At 43.6% G+C, this 27,742-nt stretch overlaps 2 protein-coding genes and 1 pseudogene across 4 annotated transcripts in view; 1 reads left to right on the plus strand and 2 right to left on the minus strand.

Annotated features, from left to right (window-relative positions):
* Nucleotides 1-1,368, minus strand: part of LOC306644775 (uncharacterized protein) — an 88,974-nt gene extending 87,606 nt beyond the window's left edge. For both annotated transcript variants that reach the window (XM_079112049.1, XM_079112050.1), the window contains exon 1: nucleotides 321-1,368. In XM_079112049.1, the coding sequence (XP_078968175.1) occupies nucleotides 709-1,365 (657 nt within the window). In that variant the 5' untranslated portion in view covers nucleotides 1,366-1,368 and the 3' untranslated portion in view covers nucleotides 321-708. The remainder of the gene's footprint in view (nucleotides 1-320) is intronic.
* Nucleotides 1,364-27,429, plus strand: KLF9 (KLF transcription factor 9; the record flags this gene model as incomplete). Its single annotated transcript, XM_079112048.1, has 2 exons — nucleotides 1,364-1,868; nucleotides 25,598-27,429. The coding sequence occupies 2 exons, from the start codon at nucleotides 1,364-1,366 to the stop codon at nucleotides 25,825-25,827; spliced, it is 735 nt and encodes a 244-aa protein (XP_078968174.1). The 3' UTR covers nucleotides 25,828-27,429.
* LOC306644867 (small ribosomal subunit protein eS25-like) lies at nucleotides 16,239-19,397 on the minus strand (annotated as a pseudogene). Its single transcript has 2 exons — nucleotides 19,379-19,397; nucleotides 16,239-17,589 (listed from the first exon to the last, which is right to left on the minus strand). The product of its transcript is annotated as a small ribosomal subunit protein eS25-like (transcript).
* Nucleotides 27,430-27,742: the final 313 nt, after the last annotated feature.

Raw genomic sequence — 27,742 nt, forward strand, 5'->3', positions numbered from 1 at the left:
ACAATTTCTCCAAAGTAGGCTGCATCCAAAAAGCAAAAACAAACAAACAAAAAAACTAAATTGATGCTTTCTCATTTGTGTTTATTCTTGGACAATTTGTCCGGACATATTGACGACTTAAAAAAAAAAATTAGATCCACACTGCATTTACTCATCACTCTTGTCCTCCCATCCATAGCTCAATTTCACTACCAGGAGCACAAAATACAAAGATGTGTCCAGTTTCACTACAGCTCTGCGCGTTTACAAGTGTCGAGCGCTTGCTTTCGGAACGTCCTTCTGATTGGCTGAGCGAATGCCAGTGACATCAACCAACTTACTTTTGATTGGAAGGCTGGTTGCTGGGACTGTAGCGTTTGCAGGAAGTCACTTAACTGTTTGCGGGCTGGAAAACCAAAACCGAAGTTATCTTTTGTCACAGGACGAGTGCAACTGACTGGGGAGGATGTGTCCCGAAGCTTTGCAAGCTGGCATGTAAGCTAGGTGGCCTGGGCCGGCGGTCGGACCCAGTAGCACGCCAAGGATGAGCGGCCGCGTCTTTGCTGCCTCCCGGCCGTTACCCTTTTAAATGTCAGCGTTCGAGACTGTAGGGGTAGCACGAGGCAGCAGAACGGAACAGTCGGATTGGCCGCACGCCTCAGTTCTAGACGCACCTCTCCACCGAAAGGCCGTTCTGACTGGCAGGGGGAGAAAGTAAACAGAGTTGAATCACCCTCCCCGCTGGCCAATTGGAGGGGGTTTGGATTGTGACGTGATGGGATTCTGCGAAATTGTTACTGAGCGAGAGAATGCCGGAACGGTGCGGACCGGCAGGAGCTGGGGCTCAGAAGCCGTCAGTGGACTGGGGGAAAAGTGTGTCTTAGACCTTTCGCTCCGCCTGCTCCTTGCCACCTGCGTCCGGGTGGTCGGGTGAAAGTCTAGGGGCTTTGGCTCGACGGTGAGGCGGCCGAGGGCGTGTACTTCTCTTGCAATTTCCTCTCCCAGCGCCTCGGGGGCGTTTTCAGTCGAATAAACTTGCGACCGCCACGTGTGGCATCTTTCCAAGGGAGCCGGCTTAGAGGGGCCGACGCGCCTGTCGTGGGGATCGCGCCCAGAGCAGGGCAGGGACAGCGTCGAGAGGCAGCGGCGCGGCGGAGCCCCGGGCCGTGGATGCTGCGTGCGGAGGCGCTGCCGGTTACGTAAAGATGAGGGGCTGAGGTCGCCTCGGCGCTCTAGCGAGTCGGAAGCGCCCCGCGCCCCCGCCCCCTTGGCCGCCGCGCCGCGCCGCGCCGCGCTAGTCGTCCGAGGCCAGGGCAGCCAGAGCCGAACCTCCGCAGCCACCGCCAACTTTGACCGCGCCTCCGAGGCTGTTGTCGCCCGCACCATGTCCGCGGCCGCCTACATGGACTTTGTGGCTGCCCAGTGTCTGGTTTCCATCTCGAACCGCGCTGCGGTGCCGGAGCATGGGGGCGCTCCGGAAACCGAGCGGCTGCGACTACCTGAGCGCGAGGTGACCAAGGAGCACGGTGACCCGGGGGACACCTGGAAGGATTACTGTACGCTGGTCACCATTGCCAAGAGCTTGTTGGACCTGAACAAGTACCGACCCATCCAGACCCCATCGGTGTGCAGCGACAGTCTGGAGAGTCCTGATGAGGATATGGGATCCGACAGCGACGTGACCACCGAATCTGGGTCGAGTCCTTCCCACAGCCCGGAGGAGAGACAGGATCCTGGCAGCGCGCCCAGCCCGCTCTCCCTCCTCCACCCTGGAGTGGCTGCGAAAGGGAAACACGCCTCCGAAAAGAGGCACAAGTGCCCCTACAGTGGCTGTGGGAAAGTCTATGGAAAATCCTCCCATCTCAAAGCCCATTACAGAGTGCATACAGGTTAGCAGCGTCGTCCTTCCCCCGCGCTCTGGGGTTAACCTTTGGCCGGGCAGCGTTCCTAGGGTGCAGGACACCGCACTCGGCTTAGAGGGTGCAAACATTTTGGATACGATGCTGTTTAACTCTTTACTAATATAATCGCACCGAGACGGAAAGCTCACTCTCTCCTTAATTGTCCCCGGTGTCTAGAAGCCACCGAGAGCCTTAAACTGGCGGAAAGGGAGAATGCTGTGCGTGGTTTGGCGAGGAGCGGGGCCCGCCCCGCCCCTGGCCCGCCCCGCCCCCGGGACTCCGCACCCGGCCATGGTGGGGCCACCCCAGCTGTGAAGATGCTGGTGGTGGGAAAGTCAGATGGCGTATCTTTTATTTCATTCCGTTGTGGGGTTGCAGCGAAGTGGTCGAAACGTGGGGGGAAGGTGCACATTTTTACATCAAGCCGTTTAAGGATGACTAAGGACTCATTTAGCTGAATGCCTGCTACTTTTCAGGGTTCGCCAAGGTGGTTTTAAATTTGGCCTAGAGTCCCCTGAGAGGTTTAAAATGACACTGCTTCAGGCAGCAGAGGAGTTTGATCAAGTAGTGGTTGGTGGGTTAACTTCATCACTAGTTAGCCCTCTCAGTGAGCAAAATTACAGAGCTGATTTTTTTTTCCCCCTTGTGACTTGAGTCGGCCTTCCACCCCTGAGTACAGCGGTTTGTGTGGAGGTGTGGTCCTTGCTGGAGGTCAAGGTAGTGAATGTTGGGCGGCTTTGGAGGCTGCCAGGTCGACCCCAGGGAGAACAAGCAGCAAGGCTGGACAAATGAATGTGACTGCAAAGACATCTGCTGTATAAGATGGGCTTTGGAGACTTCTGGGGACCTTGGTTAGCCAGTTCTGTTGGTTCTATTTAACATGCACTGAAAAAGTTGGAAAGCATTCACATTTGGACATACTGTCTGACCATCTTTAGAAAGATTCTTTTATAACTGCTGTTCTGATAAGGTGTGTGGGGGTGGGTTGGTCCTCTCAACAGCTTTTCCCTGTGCCCTATAGACGCCATGTTTAAGAGGTTGTTGGAGTTGCTTGGGAAGGTAGCTTTTTGGTGTAACGGTTTGATACTTTGAAGGACAGACCCTGGGCCTTTGGTTTCAAAATGATACTTTGTTGGGATTTTCCGTTTTGCTTTGCTTTTGCTTCTTAAGAGAAAGGCTGTGTGACTGCCTCTCAGTTTATTTCTAAAGGGATTCTTGTGGAGGTGGCTGCTGGCACAGGAATAAATCCGAATTTCTTCCATGGCTAATGCAAGATCAGGTTCTGTTTAGGGTCAGCATCTAGGTTGCCATAAAACAGCACCTTTTAAAGTTTCTATCTGTAAGGTTGAAAGGCACGTGCCAGCATTGGGGGTTGTGACCTTTAGCGTGGCTCTGGGGGTGAAGTAGGGGTGTATCAACCAGGGTGTTACTCACCGCAGCTGTTGGGCGGGCCTGGCCATGTCAGCCATGTTCCCGGAGTTCAGTTGTTCACATAGACACCCACTGCCACCTTGAGCAAAGACATTTTCTCCTTCAGGGAGCAGCCCAGTTGTGCAGCTTCAGAGGCCCGCAATGCCTCTGTGAGCTACAGAGTTGGTCAGACTCAGGAATAGGATTTCCAGGGTTCTGGGCCATTCGGCTGAGTGCTTTTCTTAGGCATTTATAGAAATGGCTGCTTATGTGTGCGTGCATGCGTGCTGCTCTTTAATTCTCCATAAGGCAAGTCGGCTCAGCTGTTTTCAGGAGAACCTTTTACACAGTCCAGAGAGGGAAATGAAGGGAAGTGTTCATCCCATTTTAAGTGCTACAGTCTTTTAAAACTAGTGATATGGTGATTGCTGATGTCTTATTTGTCTGGGGTGAAGGTGGGGGGTGGGTCTGATATCCCAGCACATGGTTGGACAAAAACCCCAGTCTCTAAATATTGCCAGAAGCAGGACTTGTATATTAAGGATACTCTTAAGAGACTTGTAGGAGGTTTCATGCATTTGGAAGTTTCAGATAACAGCTTCAAATTAAATCTTCTTTTGGGTGGGGTAAAGAGCTTCCTGGTTTTCTTTCTTCTGGTAGTTAAATCCAGAGAGTGGACAGAGATAGCATTTAAAATGTCTGCCTTCTGTGAAGATTTAAGAGCTAAAATCCCAGCCACACCCCCTTGCTCAGTACTGCTCAACATTCCCTTGAGAATCCCTCTGCTTGCTCACTTCCTTATAGAGCCTCAAAGAGCTGCTGCTTCCATAGTAGACCAGCAGCAGCCTTAGAAGTTGAATTTATTCAACAAGTTTTCAATTATTGTGTAGCTTCTTTACATAGTGTCCCGAGAGAAAGGAAAGTTGAGGCTAACTGAACCTGGGTTGTGACGTGTCCTGTTTCCTAGTTGTAAGACCCTGAGCAAATTGCATTGACTTGGAGTTTTCAAACTAGAGGTTTGTGACTGAATTTGCTTGTGCATTTGTTTGGCCTGGCCAGTATAGAGTATATAAAAAAATTAATTAGTTACAACACCTAAAAATCAGAACTTCAGCACAAATATAGAAATCTGGCTTCTGTGGAAAAATTTTAAAATCTGGCAATATGGCACCTGAATTCCTGTCTGGCAACAATCAGTTTGAACTAATCATTTCTTGTGTGGGCCAGTGCCTCTTATTTTAATCATTAAGATGGTCTCTGTTGCCATTTTTGTTTACAACCTCTACTTTGAGTCTCCATTTCTTTTTTTTTTTTTTTTTTGAGCCTCCATTTCTTAATCCACAGATAGGTATAGTATTCTAAACTCATAGGTTCTTGTGCAAAGTTAACGTATATAAAGCACGTAGAAGTGTTTGGGGTATAGCTCAATGGTAGAACACTTGCCTAGCATGTGTGAGGCCGTGGATTTGATCCCTGACATTGCAAAAATAAATACATAAAGCACTTACTAAGACTCCACACCCTTGAGCAATGCTAAATATTATAGTTTGTGTGTAATATAGAACATGTCCTCAAAGTCAGGACACAGGATAACTTTTTTTTTTTTTTTTTCGGTACTGGGGATTGAACCTGGTGTACTTTAACCATTAAGCTACATACCCAGCCATTTTTATTTTTTTAATTTTGAGGTAGGATTTCACTAAATTACTGAGACTGGCCTCGAACTTGTGGTCCTCCTCCTCAGTCTCCAGAGTTCCTGGGATTACAGGTGTGCTCCATTTCTCCTGGCACATGTTAGTTTACATTTTCAAATAATTTGTTCAATTTGATTTCCCTCAGGTTCTAGACCAGATATATCTATCCAGGTGATAAACCTAAAGTTTCAATAATGGATCCATTGTTATCCGGAAGGAAAAAAAGGTGCAGCAAATACACTCTGTTCTGTTCTCAGGCTTTTTAGACTCTGGTAGCAGACCAAAATGTATCAGGTCATTCTGCTGTTATTTGAAAATGTAGCATTGAGCTTATCCTAAGTCTCCTGACTTTGTGGATACATTGCACAAGGCATTGCATATTTGGGGTGGGGTGGAGGTGTATCCTTCGGAGAAGGAAACAACTACATCCTAATTCCAGATCTGAAGTCATCAGAACAGGCTGATACAGAGTCACACTGGGTTGATAACAATCCACAGAAACCTTAGACCTTGTTTTCGTGTCTAAGAGTATTTTATTTTACTCTTTTTGGGGGGTAAGTCAGCTGTCGTCCATAGGTAACAATAGGTCGAGCTGATGACACAGGTGATGGAAGTCTGAAAATCAGTCCCAAACACCAACCATCCCAGCCCAGTTCTATAAAAAATAAATAAATAAAAACCAACATCTTTTCTTTTTTTTTTTTTTGCGATACTGGGGATCGAACTCAGGGCCTTGTGGGAGGCAAGCACTCTACCAGCTGAGATATCTCCCCAGCCCCGCAACATCTTTTTTAATAAAGCAAAAGGAAACATCTATACAACAAGGAGTGGCAAGAGCCACAGCAACCCCAACTGGCTGCCTGTGCTGCTCCTTAGCCTATTGGAACATTTTCCTGGGACACTTAGACCACCTGGTAGAAGGGACCTACATAGCCTCCGCAGCAGAAGTCCTTCTCCAGTACCAGAAATGGATTTTTCAGCTCCTCTAGGAGTGTCCACTACTGGCCCACTCTTAACTCAGGTGAAAAGTTTGTTAACACAGGTGCCAGGTTGTTCTGAGCCTCTTGAACTCTTCTCCCTAGCTTTGGAGTCAACTATTTGCTTGAGTCTAGTGTCAGAGGGGCGAGGGGGACCCATCTCCTTTCCCCAAGGGGCAGGGCTTCAGGGACCAAAAGCTGCTATTCTGACCCCAGGCCCTGACTAAGGGATCTTACCTGCCCACAAAGCAGCACCTGCCTGGTCTTTGCCACTTTCTCTTCTCTTCCTGAGTGGAACCAAGGCCCTGTACCCTGGTCCTTAAAGAGGCATCCTCTCTGCCCTGTTCTTTCCACAGGACTCCCCAGACTGATTTAGAGAGTGGCATTTTGTAACCACTAAACCTGAGGGAAACTTACACAGGTAAATGCTTCTCTACCTTTTTTCCATTCTCCCCTAATGAGATTAGACTTTTTAATAAATGATTGCCCATACCTCCACCATGATATTTTAATACCACAGTCACATTGTAGAGCTGTTTATGGACTGTGACCTTTTAGAAAGCCACAAATTATTGCAAAAACTTAGTTTTTTTTTTTTTTTTTTTTTCTTTCTTTCACCTTCCAAAGCCCTCAGGGGCAATGTCACCCCACCCTACCCCCAATAATAGAATATAAACACACTTGTAAGTATCCTGTTAGGGAGAAAGAACGATCTGCCTTGGAGAATGGAGCAAAGGGGGGTGAATGTAGATGGCCTCTGCAGACAGAAAAGGTTTCTAAGCAGGCATGGTTCCTGTGGGTTTGCTTCTGTGTCAAACCAAAGGTGAAGACTCCCATGAATCCAGGGAAGGATGACTCAGCCCATGGCCATAGTCACCCCATGAGGATGGGGGGCCGGGATTGCTCTTATTCCTGGTCCTGAAAGGGGGAAAGGACCAGTTGCTGTCCTTCCCTCATTTCTCACCTGTCCCCCATCATCCTCCATCTATCTGCCCTAGCGGTGACAGGGTGAAGATGCCTCAGAGGAGTCACTCTGAGGCTGGCAGGATTACTGTTTGACAACAGGAAAACACAAGTGGAGTAAAATTACAGAGTACACACATCGTCTCTGTGATTTTCCTCTCAAATCTTCTGTGGGTGGTGAGAAGAGAGGGGAGGGGTGTAAGTGGGGCCCTGGGTGGGAGGGGGAGGTGTTAGAGTAAACAGTGCTGTTTGGATGGTCAACACCCTATTACCTTCAGACACAAAGCTGTAACCTGGGGAAAATGAATTCTGGATTCTGAACATAAGGATCAGATTTATATTCTTGTCTCAACTGTTGCCGTTTATCCCAAGAACTAGTCATTCTGCAAACGTCTGTGGGAAATTCCCAGATTGAACTTCCCAGGGAGAAACATCATGTGACATATTGGGAAAGTGGCTGACAATGGTCTTCCCTAATAAGTTCATTGAGAAGAGAAGTGGGCGGATGATTTCCCAGTACTCACTTTCAGGAGTCCCTAAGACAGCATGTTACAATCTGATTGGAAGCCCATCAGTTTGATTTCTCAATGCCTTGTGATCATTAGCATTCTTGATTTTTTTTTTTTTAATGGCTTTACTGTGTTCGTTGTTAGTCTTGACTTCTAAATCTGATCCCCCCATCTCCCTTTGGCAGTTCTCAGCCTGGGGAATAGCTTGCAGCGTGCAGAGCCTTCACTGCTGACAACCTCCCCCACATCCGACCCACCCACCTTTTTCCAATGTTTCTCCAGCAAACCCAGCGCCCACTGAATTAGTGCCTAGTAATTGGTACAAAGGCACTTTCTGTTTCTATGCAGCACACACAAAAAGGAGGGGTAAAGGAAGAAGGAGGAGAAGAAAAAGAAGTGGGGGGGAAATAACCCCAGATGGTTAAAAAAAAAAAAAAAAGCGAGGTCCTCTGTCAGTGGTCTTGGAGGAATCCTGGCTTTCCCTCCACCCCACTTTGTGTTGGAAGTTAGTGACAGGCCTAGGCCTGGCCCAGAGCACTTGGTGGCAGCAGTCGTTAGTATTGAAAGAATAGAACTCAGAGGTTGAAAGTGACCTTGAGAGGTCATCTCATCCATCATTTTGTCTGTAAAAAAGCATGTGCCATCTTCTCAGAGACGTGGGGAGTGTTCTGTTTAAATATTTTGGGGGACTTGGAAGGCTTTGGAAGCATTCTGCCAGAACTCAGAAACTGCCTGCCTGTCTGCCTTCACTAGCACGTGACTCTGGACCTATTGCGTAATCTACCGGGGCCACCTTTCTGGGCAGTCCTTGAGGGTACCAGGTACCCTGAAGGGTTTTTCAGCAGAAAATGCTAAAACCTCTATTTCAAACTTAGTTCTCTGGATGTTCAGTTCTTCCTTCATTTTGAATTCCTTCTCCTCAGGTTCTCCTGAGGATTTCAATCTGTGCTTAACTTTTTTTTTTTTTTTTTTTTTGGAACTTGGGTTTAAAGGGCTGATTCGAGGAATTAACCAAGTAAAAGGGCAGAGGTGGAGTCAGCCTGTGGCCTCTGCCCTTCTATTGTGGAGCACCACTCCCGGAACAGCCCAGGGCATAGCTGTGGGAGGGTTCCTATTCCCTTCCTGGAATCCTCCTGAAACTTTAATACCTTTGTTGTGCATTGAGGCCAAGAGTAAACATTTCTCTTGTCGGGTCGACAAGCAGTCCCCTCAGCAAATATAAGATTAACATTATTCATTAGTATGAGGTCCCCACTAAGGGAGTGAAAGGCATCCATTTTTTCATTTGTAGGGTCTCCCATTTCCATTTGTCCTTAATGCCTGTGTTAATGATGATGTCCTGTGGGCTTTCCCTTTTTATCTCAGTTTATCGTGAACTCTACTAGACTGAGGAATACTGAGATAAGAACTGAGAATCTAGACCTAATGGTTCCAGAGCTGCAAGAACCAGTTAGTTGACCATCTAACTCCAGAGCTGCTAGATCTTTGAATATTAATTTTAATTAATTTTTACCAGGGATTGAACCCCAGGGACATTTAACTACTGAGCCACATCCCCAGTCCTTTTGTGTTTTATTTTGAGACAAGTTCTTGCTAAGTTGCTTAGGGCCTCGCTAAGTTGCTGAGGCGGGCTTTGAACTTGCCATGCTCCTGCCTAAGCCTCCTGAGCCACTTGGGATTACTGGCATGGGCCACCACGCTCAGCCTATTTTTATTTTTTGCAGTGCAAGGGATCAAACCCAAGGCTTTGCAGATGCTAGGCCAGTACTGCACCACTGAGTTACATCTCCAGCCCCTGAATTTATTTATTTATTTTTTTAGTGAAATGATTATGTTCACAAATTTGAACAGGAGAATTGGAATTCATCCCTTACTGACCAGATTGAGTCTTTCAAAAGAGTGAGGACATTATTTCAATAGATTAAAATAAAAAGAATTTTAAGCCATACAAAATTAATGACGAGGTTTTGAAATATAGGCAGTGATGTTTTGTGTTCATTGAAGTTTAAATTTGTTTCTGGAGCTAAGCCTTCATCCTAGTAGAAGTGCATGCCTACAGGAGGGTCTGACTTGAACAAAAGTGGAACCAGTGAGCAGGACTTCCTGCAGGTAGCAGACCTTTTAGAACTGGAAGGAGTTTTTTTGTTTGTTTTTTGTAGCACTGGGGATTGAACCCAGGGCATCCTAAAACTGAACTATATTCCCAACCCTTTTCATTCTTTTATTTTGAGATAATGTCTTGCTAAATTACCCAGACTGGCCTGGAACTTGTGATCCTTCTGCCTCAGTCTCCTGAGTAGCTGGGATTACAGGCCCATGCCACTCACCATTCCCAGCTAAAGATTCTTAGAATTTTTGTTTAGAATTCTAGATGAATCATTCCTTTAAATAATATTGAGGGACTGTTATGCAGAAAGCTGTGCTAAATGCTGATAGCAGTCACTGTGAATTTTGTCAATAGCAGCAATAACACATCAAATATATATTATATGCTTGGTTCCAAGCTGAATGATTTCATTCATGGCAATCCTGCAATAGAAAGGTACTGTTATTCTTATTTCATAGGAGAAATCAGAGTAGTTAACCCGATCCAAGGTTACAGTGGAATTTTCCTAGTATGTTTATAGGTGCTTGGAGTTGTAAATGAATAGCTGTTGACTTGAACCACTTGGGTTTCTGGTAGTGGGAAGAGACTCTGTGTTTAACTCTTAGATTCGGCTCCCCCAAAGCCATCCGTTTTCAGCTGTCCACTCCTGTTCTAACTCTGGTTTTTATCTGGTAATCACGAACCTTGGCTAGGAGTTTTGGCAGACATCTTGGACACTGATCACACCTACCTTGTATTTTCCATAGTTATCCACAAGCTGTTTCCTTTCAATTGAAAAAGAACTCAGTTTTAGATCCAATACTATATTAGTCAGAATTCTTTGGTTGCATGCTATCCAAACCTGGACTGGCTTAGTAAAAAACAGAACTTTATTGGTTCATGTTAGAGACACATCTGGGGTAACTAGAGTTTCAGGTTTTCTAGATACATACAGGTGCTCAGTGTCTGGGACTCAGCCTTATTGTCTTTTGCTCTGGCTTCATTCATGGGCAGGCTGTCTCCAAAAAGTGTTAGGATGGCTGCCTGCAATGCCAGACTCACATCCTGCCAATTCAGCAAATCCCATGGAAAGGAAATTTCCCATTCCCCATGATTCTAGCAAAAGTCCCTGGCCTTAAGCTCCATGGATAAACTCAAATGTATGTCCATCCCTGAGATCAATTCCTGTGGTCTAACTGGGGCTCATCCAACCTCTTGGGTCTGGAAGAGTGTGATCACCTCCAGGAATTACATGGGCTCCAGTGGGGAAGGAGTAGTTGAAAAAGGAACTTCAGAGTGTGTTGTTGTTTATTACCCAAAAGGGAATAAATTCAAGACAGGCAAAACTAACACCTAGTTCCTCTACTAGCTCAATTAGACTCACAAGCAGATGTTCCAAAGAACAATTTGACTAAATGGGAGACAAAACGGTATGACAACATCTTTTCCTCTTATCTCTGGAGTTCAACCTAAAAGGCCATTAATGTACAGACAACAGGTTTGTACAGAAAATAGATTATTTGGACATGTTTGTGCCAATTCGTACTTACAGGCCTTTTTGAGAAGATAGATGATCTTGAAGCTAGCTCTAAAGCCTCACATGGAACAAATATGACAGCATGATCTTAGAGGAAAAAAAAGAAAAAAAGACAAAAAAGGTAAAAAAGAATGAAAAAGGAAACAAAGCAAGAAGTAACTGCATTATTTTCAAATAATAGTGTAATCTTCAGAGCCAGTCACTTGATCCTAACTCAAGACTGTCCATTTAATGCTCAGAGAAATGAATCATGTTTACAGGAACATTTATTACCCTATGTGCTAATAAAGGCCTAGTCTGTGCAAAGATGAACTGTTTATGTAGCGGTTCCCACTGAGATCCAGAAGGCTATTCAGTATGCACAATACTACACAAAAACACCCTAAGAAATCACAAGAAACAAAAAGGAGAGCTCAAAAATAACTAAAAAAAAAAAAAGCCCACATAAATTTGACTTAAATCCCAGGGCTACTATAATTCTACTGTAGCTTTATACCATTATCGTTTTAATGGAAGTAAGCCGGATGACAACCAAACAGCTGGCTTTCCCTAGTTCATGTTGCAAATCATACCCATGACCAGCCACAAAATGCTCCTCTGTGAGCAGGACCTGGCTCATCGGGACTTCCCAGCAGGAGAGAACATGGGCTGTTTCCCTTGAGTCATTTATTCTCAATTCCTGTATGTTCCCAAATTTCAAGATACCACCCAGAAACGCCTTCCCAAGGAGGATTCCTCTGAGATCTCAGGATGGTTGGACAGCTCAGGCCTGCACTTCTTGGTGGTCTTTGGTGATAAACACACCAAACCATGAGAATTTAGTGGTCCACTTCATCCCAGGAATCCAGGGGTTAAAGTTTGGAAAACCGTAATGGATAGCAGTCCATGTGGCCTGTGAGTAGGAATTATGGTCATCGCAGCTGTACCCTGGTTCTAGCAGTGAGCAGAGCCCCAGAGGGGAGCGTTGCAAACACTTGCTCAAATAGCATTGCTTGTCACTGTGAGTCTTTATGTGCCTCTTGTCAGGAAGACTAGGCATCTACTAATTAGGCCCCAGTCTTCATTTCTTTTCTTTCTTGGTATTGGGGATAGAATCCAAAAATGCTCTACCTCAGAGCTGCATCCCCAGCCCTGCTCCCTTTAAAATTTTTATTTTTTAAATTTTCTTTTTAATTTTTTTTATTTTTACAGACTGCATTTTTTAAAATTCATTTTTATTGTAAACAAATGGGATACATCTTGTTTCTCTGCACATGAAGTAGAGGCATACGGTTTGTGTAATCATACATTTACCTAGGGTAATAGTTTTTGATTCATTCTGTTATTTTTTTTTCTCCCCACAGACTGCATTTTGATTCATTGTACACAAATGGGGTACAAATTTTCATTTCTTTGATGGTGCACTATATAGATTCATACCATTCGTGTAATCATACGTGTACATTGGGTAGTGATGTCTGTCTTGTTCCACCATTTTTCATATCCTTTCAAAATTTTTATTTTAAGACAGGGTTTAAGTTGCCCAGGCTGGCTTTGAACTTGTGATCCTCCTGACTCAGCCTCCCATATCACTGAGATTATAGGCATGCACTACGGGACAACCAGACTCCAGTCTATTTTTGTCAGGAAAAAATGTTATCTTAGCAATTCAGGGTCTCATAGTTACTTCTGATAAACTTTATTCTCTTTTGGGTTAAAGTTTACAAAATCAGGGTTCTTGCTCTGATTTGGGGTCCTTTGCCTTTCTTTCTTGTGTGCTCTGTTATTCAGCTGGCAGGAGGCTCTTGTTGTTTTGTCATCGTGCGAGGGCCATCCATGTGGCATGCCATCCTTTGCTCTTCAGCGGACACTGTGAGGCAGCCCTCTTCTAGCGGTGTTTTTCCAAGCGAGCTTTGGGCTTAGGAACACAGTCCTTCCCACCTTAATTTGGGGAAGGGTAGAAATCTTAAAGGCATGCACTGAGATACAACCCTTTCGAGCCACAACTGTCCGACTTGTCAGGCACCATGTGTAGGTGGGCTTCCTCAGAGGGGCTTATGCAAGCTCCCGGTATGCCTGGAGAAGCCAGGCAACGGTGGTACTCTTAGGGGACTTCCCAACCCTGTCAAAAGGAGAGTTTAGGATTCAGGGCACTGCTTAGAAACCTCTGTATTTATACAGCTGCTCCTGTATTTGCTGGGATGACAAGCTAATAAACATAAATTGGGAATATAGTTAAGTCAAAAATCCTTTTAATATATGTAAGCTACCAAACATTCTAATTTAGCAACAAACAGTGCACCGTAGAGTATGAGTTGTGTCCCCTTTCGATGGAGTGACTACCTGGGAGCTGGGAGATGGGATCCATACAATGATACCAAGATACAGCTCTTGCTGGGTTGAGTCAAGAATCTCCTGTCAGCCATCTTTCATTTGAGGCCCACCAGCCTGCCTGAGCTTTCTCATAGATCCATTGAGGTTGAGGTCATACTAGCAATAGGCAGACAGGCTTGCTTCCTAGACACCAAAGAGCTACAGGAAGGAAGTACAGCATACAGTTGTTACAGACACACACCCCTTTCCCATTTCACAACATACAGTGGGGCAGCAGCTGCTTTCCACACATGCACACAAGGATCAGGAAGTAAAACCTTACTTCCAAGCTCTTATAGTGATTCCACTGAATCGACAAATGAAACGAAAGGAGTTCAAACCCTAGGGGGATTCAGTGAGCAGTCAAGAGCAAATGGTAGTAGGACGGGATGGCATTGGGGTATTTGTTTTCATCCAGAACATCTACGGATAACAATATTTCTGACAAAGGAGACCTTTATTTTGGTGTGTGGGGGGTGTACCGGGGATTGAACCCAGGGTCACTTAACCACTGAGCCATATCCAGAGCCCCCTCACCTTTTGTGTTTATTTAGAGACAGGGTCTCACTAAGTTGCCAAGGCTGGTGTTTTGAACTCACAATCCTCCTGCCTCAGCCTCCTGAGCTACTGGGATTATTGATTTTTGCATCCAGTGTTAACAACTGAAATTATTTCTGCAAGAAAGGAGTGGTGGCTGGCTGTACACCTCTTCTGTCATGTTAGCGGTTCTACCCACTAGGGTAGTAGAGCATGCAAAAAAGCAACCGGTCACGTTTGTACCCCCCATTCTTTGTTGCCTCTCAGTGGGAAGAGAGGCCAGGTGAACATAGGGTGTTTGAGTGCTGGGGTCTGGGGCTGTGTGGGGTTGGGTGCCCAGCAACCTCGTTCTTGAGGAATGCTTTCCTGGACTCTGATCAGTCTTTCTCCTTTTTCCTCTTCCTAGCCAGGGCTGTTTTTTGTTGGGCAATTCCTGCCATGGCTGTTGCTGTGATTCCACCTCTGAAGCTTCCTGTCTGTTCATGTGAGGGCCATTTCCTTCACACATATGGAAAGAGGAGGTGGGGGGGAGTAGGAGGAGTGAGAAAGCAGATGTATGTGCAGAAAGTTTTTAACTTTCTAACAATTTGTTTGAGAAGGAAACAGATTGACTCTTCCTTTCTTGGGTCTTGGACACCTGGAATGTCCCTGTAATTTCTCAATGTAAGGTAAATTTACACATACCTCTGCCCCCACAGAATATATTTTTATTTATTTTTCTTTATTATTTGTATTTTTTTTTTTTTTTTTTTTTTTTTTTTTTTTTTTTGCAGTACTAGGGATTGCATCCAGGGGCATTCTACCACTTTTTAATTTTGTTTTGAGACAGGGTATGTCTAAATTATCTGGGCTGGCTTCTCAAACTTGGAATCCTCCTGCCTCAGCCTTCTGAGTTGCTGGGATTACAGATATATACCACCACTCTCACTGATACTTTTTAAAGATATTAAAATAACTTTTAAAAAAGAAACCTTTTTCTTGTAGTTAAAGAAATCTGAACTCACCATTTTAAAAATCAGGAATGTAGGGGAAGATAACAGAAAGTCTCTGTATCCCCTCACTAGTAGATAACCACCATTCACATTTTGTATCTATTCTCCCAGGATTTTCTTCCTTTCTGTAGAGATTCATACATGCATGCATGCATGCAGCAGATGACTTTTTAAATTTTTTTTGTACTGGGAATTGAACCCAGAAATGCTTTACCACTGAGCATTACATCCCAGCCTTTTGTTTGTTTGTTTGTTTGTTTTGTGATAGGGTCTTGCTAAGTTGCTTAGGGCCTTGCTAAATTGCTGGGAGTGGCTTTGAACTTGCCATTCTCCTGCGCTGACCTCCCGAGTCATTGGAATTACAGGTGTGTTCCACCTCACCCAGCTGACCTTCTCACTTAGCAGTATATAGCTAACATCTTTCTATTTTATCAGTCTGGTATTTAATTTCTTTCTTTTTTTTTAAACAGGTCCATACTACTCCACTATATAGATCCACAATGATATATTAAAACAGCTTTTTATTGTTGAACATTAAAATTGTATCCCTCTATATTTTCATGTCCCTCTAAAATTATTACCAAAAATAATTCCAAGAAAAATATTGCCAGATGGCTGTGGATCAATCATGAGTCTCACCAGTGTGGTACTGGGCTTGTTTCCTCAAGCCTCCCCCAATGGTAGGTAAGAATGGACTTTTTGACATTTTCATCAGCCTCACAGATATTTCGTTGGTGTCTTAATTGGCATGTTTTGATTATGTGTGAGTTTTTTATATATTTATTTCTTGGTCATTAGTATTTCTTACCTTGTAAATTGCTTATTTGCATTCTTTCCCACTTTTATAAAATTGGACTATTCATTTTGATTTTCAAGTGTCCTTTTTTTTGCATAGATATATGCAAATAAACATATATTTATGCCACATAGAAGTTTAGCATTTTTATGTATTCAAAACTGTCCTTCTAACAGAATTTTGGTTTCATGTTTAGAAAGTCTCTCTTCATTCCAGGATTCTAAAAATTGTTCACCTATATTTTCTTTTACCTTTATGGTTTTATTTTTTGCACTTACACGAATAGCCCATTTGGAATTCATTTAAGTGGGAAGTATAAGGTAGGGATCCAGATAGTTTTTGTTTAACCTTATGTCTCCATCCTTCATGGAATTAAACATTTTTTGCTTCATTGATTTGAAATACTCCATTTGCCATATGCTAAATCCCTATAGATTCTTAGGTTAATTTCAGGCTCTACTCTGTTCCACTAATTTGTCTTTTCCTATGCTGGTATCTCAGTATCTTAATTATTACAACTTTAATAATGCATTTTAATAAGTACTATTGCAAGTGCTCACTTATTATTTGTTCTTTTAAATTTTTTCTTGGCAAGTTAGGTGTGTTTATTCTTCCAAATGAGCTTCAGAAATAATTTTGTCAGGTTCAAGAAGAAGAAATTCTTATGGCGTGTGTTAATTTCATAGATGAATTTGTACAGAATTGCTATGTTCACACCATTGAGTCTTAACATGGGAAACATTCCATTTTTTCATCTTTTTCTTTCACATCAAGATTTTATAGCTTTCTTCTCGATGATCCTGAACTTTTATTGTTAGGCTTATTCTGAGTATTAATGCTTAGGAGGTTAGCATGTAAGAAAACCATTGCTCTTTTGTCTATTTATGCCTATGTGTGCACTTTAATTTTTTTTTTTTAAACTGGGGATTGAACCCAGGGACTTTAACTGCTGAGCTTCATCCCCAGCCCTTTTTAGTTTTTATTTTGATACAGGGTCTCCCTAAGTGGCCCCCGATGACCTGGAATTTGGGATCCTCCTGCCTCAGCTTCCTGAGTCACTGGGATTACAGGCGCTTCACCACCACGCCCAGCTGTGCTTAATTTATTTGAGATTCTTCAGGAATTTGTCTTGTATTTCCCAAATAAGGAAGTTGTGCCAACTGCAAATAATTCTCACTTAATGAGCCGCCTCGTTCCCACCATTTAACTTCTTGTCTTACTATCTAATTTCATTCAGTAGCATTTCCTTAACAACATTCAATTATAATGACAAGGGTGTGTGTGTACCTTCATTCTTTCAGCTTGATTTAGTAAGAATACTAACTTTTTATTTATTTGTTTTATTTATTTATTGGGTACAGAGGATTGAACTCAGGGGCACTTGGCCACTGAGCCGCATCCTCAGTCCTATTTCTTTTTTGATTGAATAAAGTTTTATTTTTCCAAATGTGCAGTTGATTGGACCTATTCGTGCATCTTCACCAGCAGGTGGGACATCTCCACCCTTAGTATTTATGGTATAAACTACCTGAGCTATGTCCTTTGAAACCAGTTTGATAAGTCCTTCACTGAAGGGCTGCCCTGGCCAGGGAACCTTGAATCTTTAGTCTCTCAGAAACCACAGCTGAGGTTATTTTAAACTTATAGCTGGGAACTTCCTTATAGAGTTTCTCATAAGTAGCTTTTTCAAACAAGACTAGATCGTTCAGCTTGTCCCGAACTTTGCCTTTGGACCATTCCTTCTTTTTGGCTTTGCCCCCAGATTTGTTCACTGGGTCCTTGTCTTTCTTGACTGACTTTTCCAGCATCTATCTTCTTTTCCTCTTTGGGTGGAATTGCAAAGCCTGCTACTGGAGCTTGTCAAGATGTTGGACAAAAAAGAAGTTCAGCTCACCAACAGGCCCACCGCAGCGCTATTTTGTATTTTATTTAGAGACAGGTCTCACTGAGTTGCTTAGCACCTCGCTTTTGCTGAGGCTGGCTTTGAACTCACTGCTGGGATTATAGGCCTACGCCACCACACCAGGCAAAAATGCTAACTTTATTTCACTGTTGACCTTGCAGCAGGAAGGTTTCAGATCTGCATTTTATTTTTATCCTGCTAAGGAATTATTCTTCAGTTTTCCTAAAATCTTTTATTAGGGATGAACATTGAATAGTATCAAACATATTTGCATCTTTCAAGGCAAAGATTGTGTGTGCATGTGCGTGTGTGTATTAGCCTGTTAAAACAGGGAATAACATCAACATGATTTTCTAATGTCAAATAATCATTTTACCAGAGAATTATAGGTACTTTTTTGCTGTCAGAAACCACTATTTAGGGCAGGGATGTAGCTCAATAGTAGAGTGGTAGAGGCCCTGCACCCCCAGCACCACAAACAAACAAACAACACAACTTAACACAACTTTTTCCTCAAGATTTTGCCCATCTGAGTTGTATTCTGAAGAGGAGTCCTGAATCCCTTAATCTTTTCTCTCTTTTTTTTTTTTTTTAGTTTTTGTTTGTTTTTTACCAGATTGGTTTACTTTTTTTTTTTTTTTTAAAGGTCCTGCCTTGATTAACATTAGACCCTTTTATGCCCTTCCCTGGACTCTGGGAAGGGAAGATGAGAGGAACTAGGTAGGAAGGAGACTGTATTGAAGGCCTCCCTGACCCCAGGCTAGGATCTTAGTGGTAACCTGGCTGAATTCTGGGGACTGTGCAAAGACTTGGATGTATCCAGTGAACAAGCCCTGCATTTGCCAAGCAGCCTGTCCTCTTTCTTTTATATGGAGGACTCCCCTCCATTCATTTCAGGACCTTCCAAAGAAGAATGAGCATCTCTGGGCATCATCAGCTAATTACTGATAGAGAGGAAACTCTCAAGAAATGAACTCTCCCTGTGCTAAGTAGGCCCCACTCTGCTTCTCTCCTAACCCACGTTAGGCCCAGGAGAATTCTGGGGCCCCATCTGTGTCTGCAGAGAGTCTTTTCACACATTTCGTGCCGTGCTCAGTAGCTTTTTTGATTAAGTTTATTTTATGCTCTGAGTCTGTCAGGGAGAGGTGCTTAGCTTGTTGCTGAAAGGGGTGGGGAGTGGTGTATAAATAATGAGAACTCAGAGAAACTTGTTATTAACAGCTCTGCTCCAGTAAGGCAGAGTTTATTGTGTCATTGCCTCTGGGTATGTTTTCCTGTGAAGGCCAGAAATAAAGCACTGGTACAAGTCTGGTTTTTTCCCCCCAGGAGGATGGTAACTTTCATTAATACTAAAGACAGGTTTAAAGAATCTCTGGAATCTCTGCTTGATCATTGTTTGTTATATGATGTGTTTGGTGTGAAGAAGGTTGGCCATTTATTTTCCTTTGGACCTTAGCACTGAGCCGAAAGAAAGTGAGGACATGACTTGGTTTCCCCCCCAGGTTGTGGGATGAAGGATAAGTCACAATCCTGAAGGCCTCTGTTTTCCTCCTCTTGGGTCCCATTTAGACTTCAGTCTTCTCCCCATGTCTTTATGTTCTTTGGTGCAAACCATATCTTATGTGTGCGCAGTGATGGGGATCAAACCCAGAGCCTCACACATGCTCTACCATTGAGCCATATCCCCAGCCCCAAACCACATATTCTTCTGTTACCTTATTATGTGTCTGCCATTTACTAACATGCAGGGATGTATCCCATAGTGGGTCGTCTGCAAACCTTTCACTGGAATAAAGGACCAGAAATTGTAGGTCTTCAAGCAAAGTCCAGTCTGCACACACACTCCTGGCTGGTGCTGTGTTTTTATAAAGAGTTGAATTTGCACACCTAGGTGGGGAAGGCAATCTTCAGTAGACCACGGATTTCACTCCGACCTGTCATTGAATACAACTGGTGTTGTACTCATTTTATTATGTACCTTACTCCTGAGGACATTTGAATTTACAAACTCAACAATAGGTGTCATGGTTCAGATCTGGATTGTCCCTCAAAAACTCATGTGTGGAAGTCTTGGTCACCAATATGGCAATGTTCAGAGTTGGGAATTTTGAGAAGTGACTGCAGCATGAGGATTTTGACATCGTCAGTGGATTAATTCATTGATAGCTAAATGGACTACTGAGAATGCAGGTAGGGCATTGATGGAGGAAGTAGGTCACTGGGGGCATGCCCTTAGGGACTATATCCTGTCCCTGGTATGTTTCTCCTCCCCTCCTACCCTTCCTGGCTGCTATGAGCTGATCAACTTTCCTCTGCCATGATGTTTCCTGCCTCAGAGCCAGCCAACCATGGTCTAAAAACATGAACCAAAATAAACTCTCCCTCCATTAAATTGTTTATGTCAGGTATTTTGGTCACAATGATGAAAAACTAACACATCAGGTAGAATTCCAAATCTTCTGATCAAGATCAGTGGCCAGCCAACTTTCTGAAAAGGGTCAGAGAGTAAATATTTTCAGCTTTGCAGGCCATACAGTTACATCTGCCCAACACTGCTGTGGTTGAGAGAGCAGCCACAGATAATAGTTGAACTAGTTGAGCGCGGCTATTTCCAGTAAAACTTTATGTAGGGGTATGAAATTTTTTATCTCATATAACTTTCTCCTCCATGAAATATTCTTCGGATAGTTTTCAACCATTTGGTCTTGGCTTGTGGGCTGTAGTGTACTAACCCCAAGTTTCGATCACTGACCAAGGCACTTAGTAGTTTTCCAAAGGGTTCCAAAAGAACACACATGATCTGAGGACTCTTGCACTAGCAACTCACTTCCAAGCAGATCTTTGTTACATGCTTAGCAACTGTTAATTTAAGTTATACAAGTTCTGTGAGGCTAACACAGGCTGCTCTGGGATCTTGATTTCCTTGGGGCTCTGTGGGTGCCCCTCTCTTCTCTCTGGAACACTTCAGAGGCAGGGGATGCTAGGTCAATGACAGCATCAGCATCAGAAGCAATGAGGACAATCACAAAATGACAACTGGATGTAAACTAAATTAAAAGTGAATCAGTAGGAATGGGCCTGATTACACTTGAAATACCATCTGTAATCAATTGTCAGCATGAGATCTGGAAGGTCCCCTGTACCCACAGTGGATTCATGATGCATTCCACCAAGTGTCACTTCTGTGAAGCCATCTTCCTAATGCAAGATTGCCTTATTCCTTTCCAATTCTAGCCCACAGCAGAGTAGCCTTTCAGTCCATCTTCCCCACAGTAGATAGATTCCCTCGAGTAAATAACCCCTTCCTCTCATGACTCAGTGGAAAGACGCAAGTACAGATGCCAATGAGTAAGCCAAGCCACATGACCAAGCCTCCAAGAAAACCACTTCTGACAGTTTTGTCCCAGCGAGCAGTGAGGAAACACCAAGCTTTGCCTTCTCCTTCTGTCTCTCCCCTCCACATCAGACTGCAGTGCAGAGGGGACCTTGTTTTGTTTTCTTTTGTCTGCTTTTTTGCTACTTATAACTCTACAAATTCTGTCTCCTTGTTATATATTTAATGTAGCATGTATTAGAAGAATATTTCCTCACAGACATTTTTTGGGGGTCAGAAAGGACTTTGCTGCAATCTAACTCTAGAATAGCCCAGAAGTCTTGTCCACTATTCTAGTAACTTTCTGAGCAGGTTTTAATCAATATGAGTGACTTGCAGGATGTACAGATTAAGTAACACACACACACACACACACACATACACATGCACACAGAACCCTCTGCGTTCATGGGTTCTGCATGAGCAGATTCAATCAAACACAAATAAAAATATTCAGAAAAGAGATTGAGGATATGGCTCAGTGGTCATATGCAAGAGGCCCTGGGTTTGATCTCCAGTACTACAAAATAAAAAATAAAAATATATTCAGAAAAAAATCTTTTTTTTCTATGTCATTATTACCCTGAACAATGCAGTGTACCAATTATTTAAACAGCAATTAGGCATAATAAGTAATGTGGAGATCATTTAAAGTACATAAGATGTTCAAGTATATTGTTCCATTTTATAAAAGGGACTGAGCATCCTTGGATTTTGGTATCCATGTGGTAGGGAGTCCTGGAACCAATCCCTCATGGATACCAAAGGATGACTGTATATAAGTTTGAGCATTTCGTAAGTGTTGGGCAGCATGAGAAGGGCAAAAATCCTACGTGACATTGTCTGCCTCAAGGTCAACCTTATTGAGTTGTTACAATCTGCATTTTACTTTTTACTCAAATGATGACAGAAGTGGATAAAAATGCTTTGAATGCAGCACAAGTTGCAAAAGTATAGTTTTGCACTCTACGTCTTTGTTGGATTTTTTGGTGAGGACCTTTTCGTTATTTCTTCTCGGCCCCCTACAGGAGTATTTTCATGCATCATTACCCCCAGGCTCCTCCACTGGGCAGCACCTAGCATCCACTGCTGCCGTTGCAGCTTGTCAGCCCAGAGCTCACTGAGGATTTATACCCAAACCTGCATGTAGACAATCAGCTGCGACCAATTTGTTTTTCCACACTGGTTTTCCCACAAGAACTGGGTTTCCCACATGGAGGTTGTACAGAGTGTCAGACCATTGCTCTGCTCAGAGATTATCACAAAGTTGACAGAATTGGTTGCTGTTGGTTTTATTTTAACGTTGTTTGTACATCCCATCAGCATGGGTTAGGAGAAGCTGCGGGCAGGGATTGGGGGGGGGAGGGATAATTTTCAGATGACTCAGATGCACCGTGCTGGACAGCTCCCAGCCTCTGCAATTTCTCTCTGGCTTCCAGGAAGGCTGGGACAGGAGTGAGAAAATATTCACTCATCACACCTACCAAAGACATGTCTGGAGAGTTCTGTGGAAACCAGGAGCCTGTGTGTCCTGTGTCTATGAAGCAGTTGCTTTGGCTGTGCTTGGAAAGGTGTGAAGAGCAGGCAGACGGCTTCAGAGCAGGGCGATGACAACCACTTATGTGATGAGCAAGTCAGACTCTCATCTTCAAGTGCTCATTCTGGATTTTTGCTTCTGTGTGTCCCTCCTAGATGTGGACACAGTCCCTCCCCTTGCCATCACCTTGATAGGGGATGAGGGACAGGCTAGCCTGAGTATCTCTTGCAGGCAGGGCTTAGCTCCATTCTAAGTGGGACACGGAAACACTAGCATGACTCCAAGGAAAGCAATCAGAATAAGGTAAGATCTGGAAACAGTGCCAAGTCCTCATGACCCACAAAGAGACAGGACAGTTGAGTGGCTAGGTGCAGGTGGCTCAGCACTGGGGAGAAAGAGTCAGTTCATGTTTTCCAGTTGTTTTCTAATTGCTCAAGGGAGCAAGTATTCACCCCTTTCTCATCTATAAAATGGGGCAACCTTTTGGGATGTCCTATGGGAATACAGTGTGAAAATGCACCAGAATCCTTTATCTCTGTCTGCATGCCTGTGATCATTATTATTTTCTAAAAATTTTTTGGAAGTACTGGGTATTAAACCAGGGGTGCTTTATCCCTGAGCTATGTACCTCCAGTCCTTTTTATCTTTTGAGACAGGGTTCTCACTAAGTTGCCCAGGCTGGCCTGAAACTTTCGCTCCTCCTGCCTCAGCCTTCTGAGTAGCTGGGATTACAAGTGTGTACCATGGCACGTAGCTCATATGATTAGTTTTATAATGCTAGTTATATGGAAAAAATTGGTTCATTAAGTCTAAAGGAGATGAGACTGGAAAAAGACATGATTCTGAAGGGGTATTACGTAGCAGAAGGAGCAAAGTTATTTGTAGTTTGACTAAAATATGGCCTTTGCAGGAAGGCAAATTTCACATCAATAAGAAAATCTTTGTGACCGAAATGCTCAAGAACAACCAGGCTGTCCTGCCAGGTATTAGGGCTCCATGTCACAAGACTGACTGATACTGGGTATCCACAGCACCAGAGAGTTTGAGGGGAAAGGATCATTCCAGGTGTGAGGCTGGTTGGATCGGATGCCTCAATCCTCTTCCATCTCTATGATGCCAGGAAATTTAGCAGAGGGCTCAGGCTTTGAAGTCCTGAGAAAACTGATGAAACCAGCAATTGCATAGAATAAAATCAGAAAAAAAATTTCTGAGGGCTCCAACGGGTACAAAATACCAAGCTTATTTGTCTAGAGAAGATGATTCTCAGCATTTTACTCATTATATTAGTTTTCTAGGGCAGAGTCACAGACTGGGTGGCTAAACAACAGATGTTAAGAATGTCCCACAGTTCTGAAGGCAGCTGTGTTGGTTTCTTCTGAGTCCTCTCTTCCTGTAGATGGCATTTTCTAACTGCATTTACATGGTCTTTCCTAATTTTTATATGTCTGTGTCCTTATGTATTTTATTTTTTTTTTGGTACTGGGGATGGAACCCAGGGGTACTTAACCACTGAGTCACATCCCTGGCCCTTTTATTTTTTGTTTTGAGACGGGGTATCACTAAGTTGCCGAGACTGGCTTTGAATATGCAATCCTCCAGCCTCAGTACCTCAGAGTGACTAGGATTATGGGTGTGTGCCACTGCATCCTATCTAATCTCTTTTTTAATTAGCAGGTAGGCTACTCGGGATTTAACTCAAGGGCAATTTACCACTGAATTACACCACTAGCCCTCTTTTTTTTGTTGTTGTTGTGGGGGATGGTGCTGGGGATTGAACCCAGGGCCTTGTGCTTGCAAGGCAAGCACTCTACCGACTGAACTGTATCCCCAGCCCCACCAGCCTCTTTATTTTTTTATTTTGGGCAGGGTTCTGCTAAGTTGCTTAGGGCCTCAATAAGTTGATGAACCTGTATTTGAACTTGCAATCCTCCTTCCTCAGCCACCTGAGCTAGTACAAGCGTGTGCCACCATGCTGGCCTAATCTTTTCTTATAAGGATACCAGTCATGGATGAAGGAGCATCCCAGTGACTTCATTTAAACTTCATTACTTTAAAGACTATTCCTAGGTATCCTCAGGGGATTAGTTACAGAATCCCCTTTCAGATGCTAACGTCCACCTGATGTAGGAGTCCGTCATAGAACATGCAAATGTTGAATTTGCATATAATCCATGCACTTTATTTATTTTTGTTCCAGGAATTGAACTCAGGGGCCATAACCACTGAACTTCATCCCCAGCCCTTTTAAGATATTTTCTTTAGAATCAGGGTCTTTCTGAGTTGCTTAGGACCTCACTCAGTTGCTGAGGCTGTCTTTGAACTCTTGATCCTTCTGCTTCTGCCTCCCGAGTCACTGGGATTACAGGCCTGTGCCACCACACTCAGCTCAATGCTTTTAAGCTTTTAAGAGATGAATTTTATGTCATCTCTAGATGGCTTATACTACCTAATTCAATGTAAAGGCTATGTAAATAGTCATTATAGTGTGATGTGTAGATAATAATGACAAGAGCAAAAGAGAGTATGTGTTCAATACAGAGACAGTTTTTCCTTTCTGAATATTTTTCATCTGTGGTTGGTTAATCTGTTGATGTGAAACCCACAGATAAGGAGGTCAATATTCTGAGGTATTAGGGTTTTGGGGAGTTTTGTTTTTTTTGTTTTTTTTTTTTTTTGTTTTTTGTTTTTTGTTTTTCTGTACCAGGAATTGAACCCAGGGGCACTTTACCACTGAGCTACATCCCCAGTCCTTTTTATTTTTTTATTTTGAGACAGGGTCTCACTGAGTTGCTTAGGGCCTGGCCAAGTTGCTGAGACTGGCCTCAAACTTGGAATCCTCTTGCCTGAGCTTCCCTAGTCACTGGGATTACAGGCTGGGCCACCAAACTGAGCATTCTGAAGTTTTGGGTTTGGACTTCTACATAAGCGTTTGGGGAGGGGAGATATAATCCAGCCCATAACACTGTGGACACGGGACTTATCCTTTGAGTCTTAGGGGTCATCACCCACATGATTTCTAAATAGCATCCTGTCTCCATTCCCTTCTCTTAGGTGAGCGGCCCTTTCCCTGCACGTGGCCAGACTGCCTTAAAAAGTTCTCCCGCTCAGATGAGCTGACCCGCCACTACCGGACCCACACTGGGGAAAAGCAGTTCCGCTGTCCACTGTGTGAGAAGCGCTTCATGAGGAGCGACCACCTCACAAAGCACGCCCGGCGTCACACGGAGTTCCACCCCAGCATGATCAAGCGATCGAAAAAGGCGCTGGCCAACCCCTTGTGAGGTGCTATCCACGGCAGCCAGGGAGGGATGGACCCCGAAGGACAAGACGACTCCCAGGACACAGACGGACACACGGAAACCAAGCCCCAGAAGTGGCTTGGGGACAGCAGGAGGTCACTGCTCTTTGGTCAATATTCTGATTTTCCTCTCCCTATATTGTTTTTAAAAAAGCACATGGTAGCCTCAGATCGAAGTGAACACTTGTCCCCTTGCAGAGGCAACTCTGGGAACGTCTCTGACTGCTGGAGGGAGGCAGATGCTTTTGTTTCTTTTCTCCTTTAGTTTTTTTGGTTTTTTTTTTTTTTTTTTTTTTTGGGGGGGGGGGTGGGCTGGGGTTGGGAGGGGGCAAGGCCAAGACTAGGGTAGAATTTTAAAGATTCACACCGGTGTACATATGTCTGACTGGGTGAGTTGACCTGTGGCACCACACAGCGATTCTGGGCCCTTGATGCTTGCAGTCTCTCCGAATTGTTTTCTTACCTTTTAATGTAATGACAAGTGTGCTTCAGTTTGTTTAGCAAAACCACTCTCTTGAATCACGTTAACTTTTGAGATTAAAAAAGAAACTCCATAGCACAGCTGTCTTTATGCAAGCAAGAACACATCTACTCCAGCATGATCCGCCATCTAAAGACTCGAAAACAAAAAAGTTCCTTACAGTCAATGGGTAAGCAGAGACCGAATTTAATCAAGACCAACCTTGGAAAGGTTACACCAAGTACGGAACTTTTCAGCCTTGCTTTGTATGAATTGTATTTTTTGGACATAAGCTGCACTTTTATTTTCTAATGCAGAGGATGAATAAGTTAAACACATGCTTTGAGGATAGACATTCTGTTTGGCGCCATGTTATAATCTGCTTATTTTACAGTATACACATTTCCCTAAGAAATCATGGCAGCGATGTGAGGGCAGAATATACACAACACATGCTGAAGGAGGAGGGTAGCGTTTAAAAAGATACAAAAAGAAAAAAAGTACCAACAGAATTTTAACTCTATTAACTTGTCCAAATTTTCTTATCCTTTTAGTTAACATCATCTAACTGTACTATAATGCCACTAAGAGAGAGTGCTTTGGACCCTTTCCAGTGTTATTTGAGTGGGTACATAACAGTAGGTCTAGATATGCCTATTTTGGGGCGAGGGAGGGAGTGGGGAGATTTGGTGGTCTCCTTCCCACGATCCTACAAATCTCCCACTATCAGGTGCAAGAGTTATATCAAAAGAAAAAGACCTGAAGTATAAAAAAGAAAAACAAACAAACAAACCCAATACGTAGTGAGTGTCAAGGGAAAATACCACGATGGTTTCAGAGGAGTCTCTGCTAACTAATCTCTTGGAGAACGCAGGCAAAGGAAATGCGTGCGAAAGAAATCACATCACTGTACCTTTTACATCAGTAGCCTCACCACTATATATCTTGTATCTAGGTGTCTACAATGGCCTAAACCACTACATCATACTATGCCATTTACTGAAAACTTAAGTTTCTCTGACAGGGTCAGAGAAATAAACTGAGTTTTCATAGTTCAAAAAAACAAAACAAAACAAAAAAAAAAGCAAAAAACACACAAAAAAATAAAAAATAAAAAAAAATAAACCTCAAATGAGGGGAGTCAGCAGTGATCATGGGGGAAATGTTTACATTTTTTTTTTTCTTCAGAAATAACACTCTCTGGCGATTTTATCTGATATTTAAAATGGGGCGCTATGGTGCACTCAAGTTTATCCATGTGCTAATATACAATGTGCTGTGCAGACGCAGGGTGCCCCCTGTGAGTGAGCTCGGTATTCACCCAGCACATGCTCGGTCCCGATTCAGATTCAGGGGTGCTCCTGCCGCGGGCACGGGTCACGGCTGACTCCGACTTCCAATACAACAGCCATCACTAGCACGGTGTTTTTCTGTTTAA

Source organism: Sciurus vulgaris (genome assembly GCF_902686455.1).
Source record: "Sciurus vulgaris genome assembly, chromosome: 15".
NCBI classification, from domain to species: domain Eukaryota; kingdom Metazoa; phylum Chordata; class Mammalia; order Rodentia; family Sciuridae; genus Sciurus; species Sciurus vulgaris.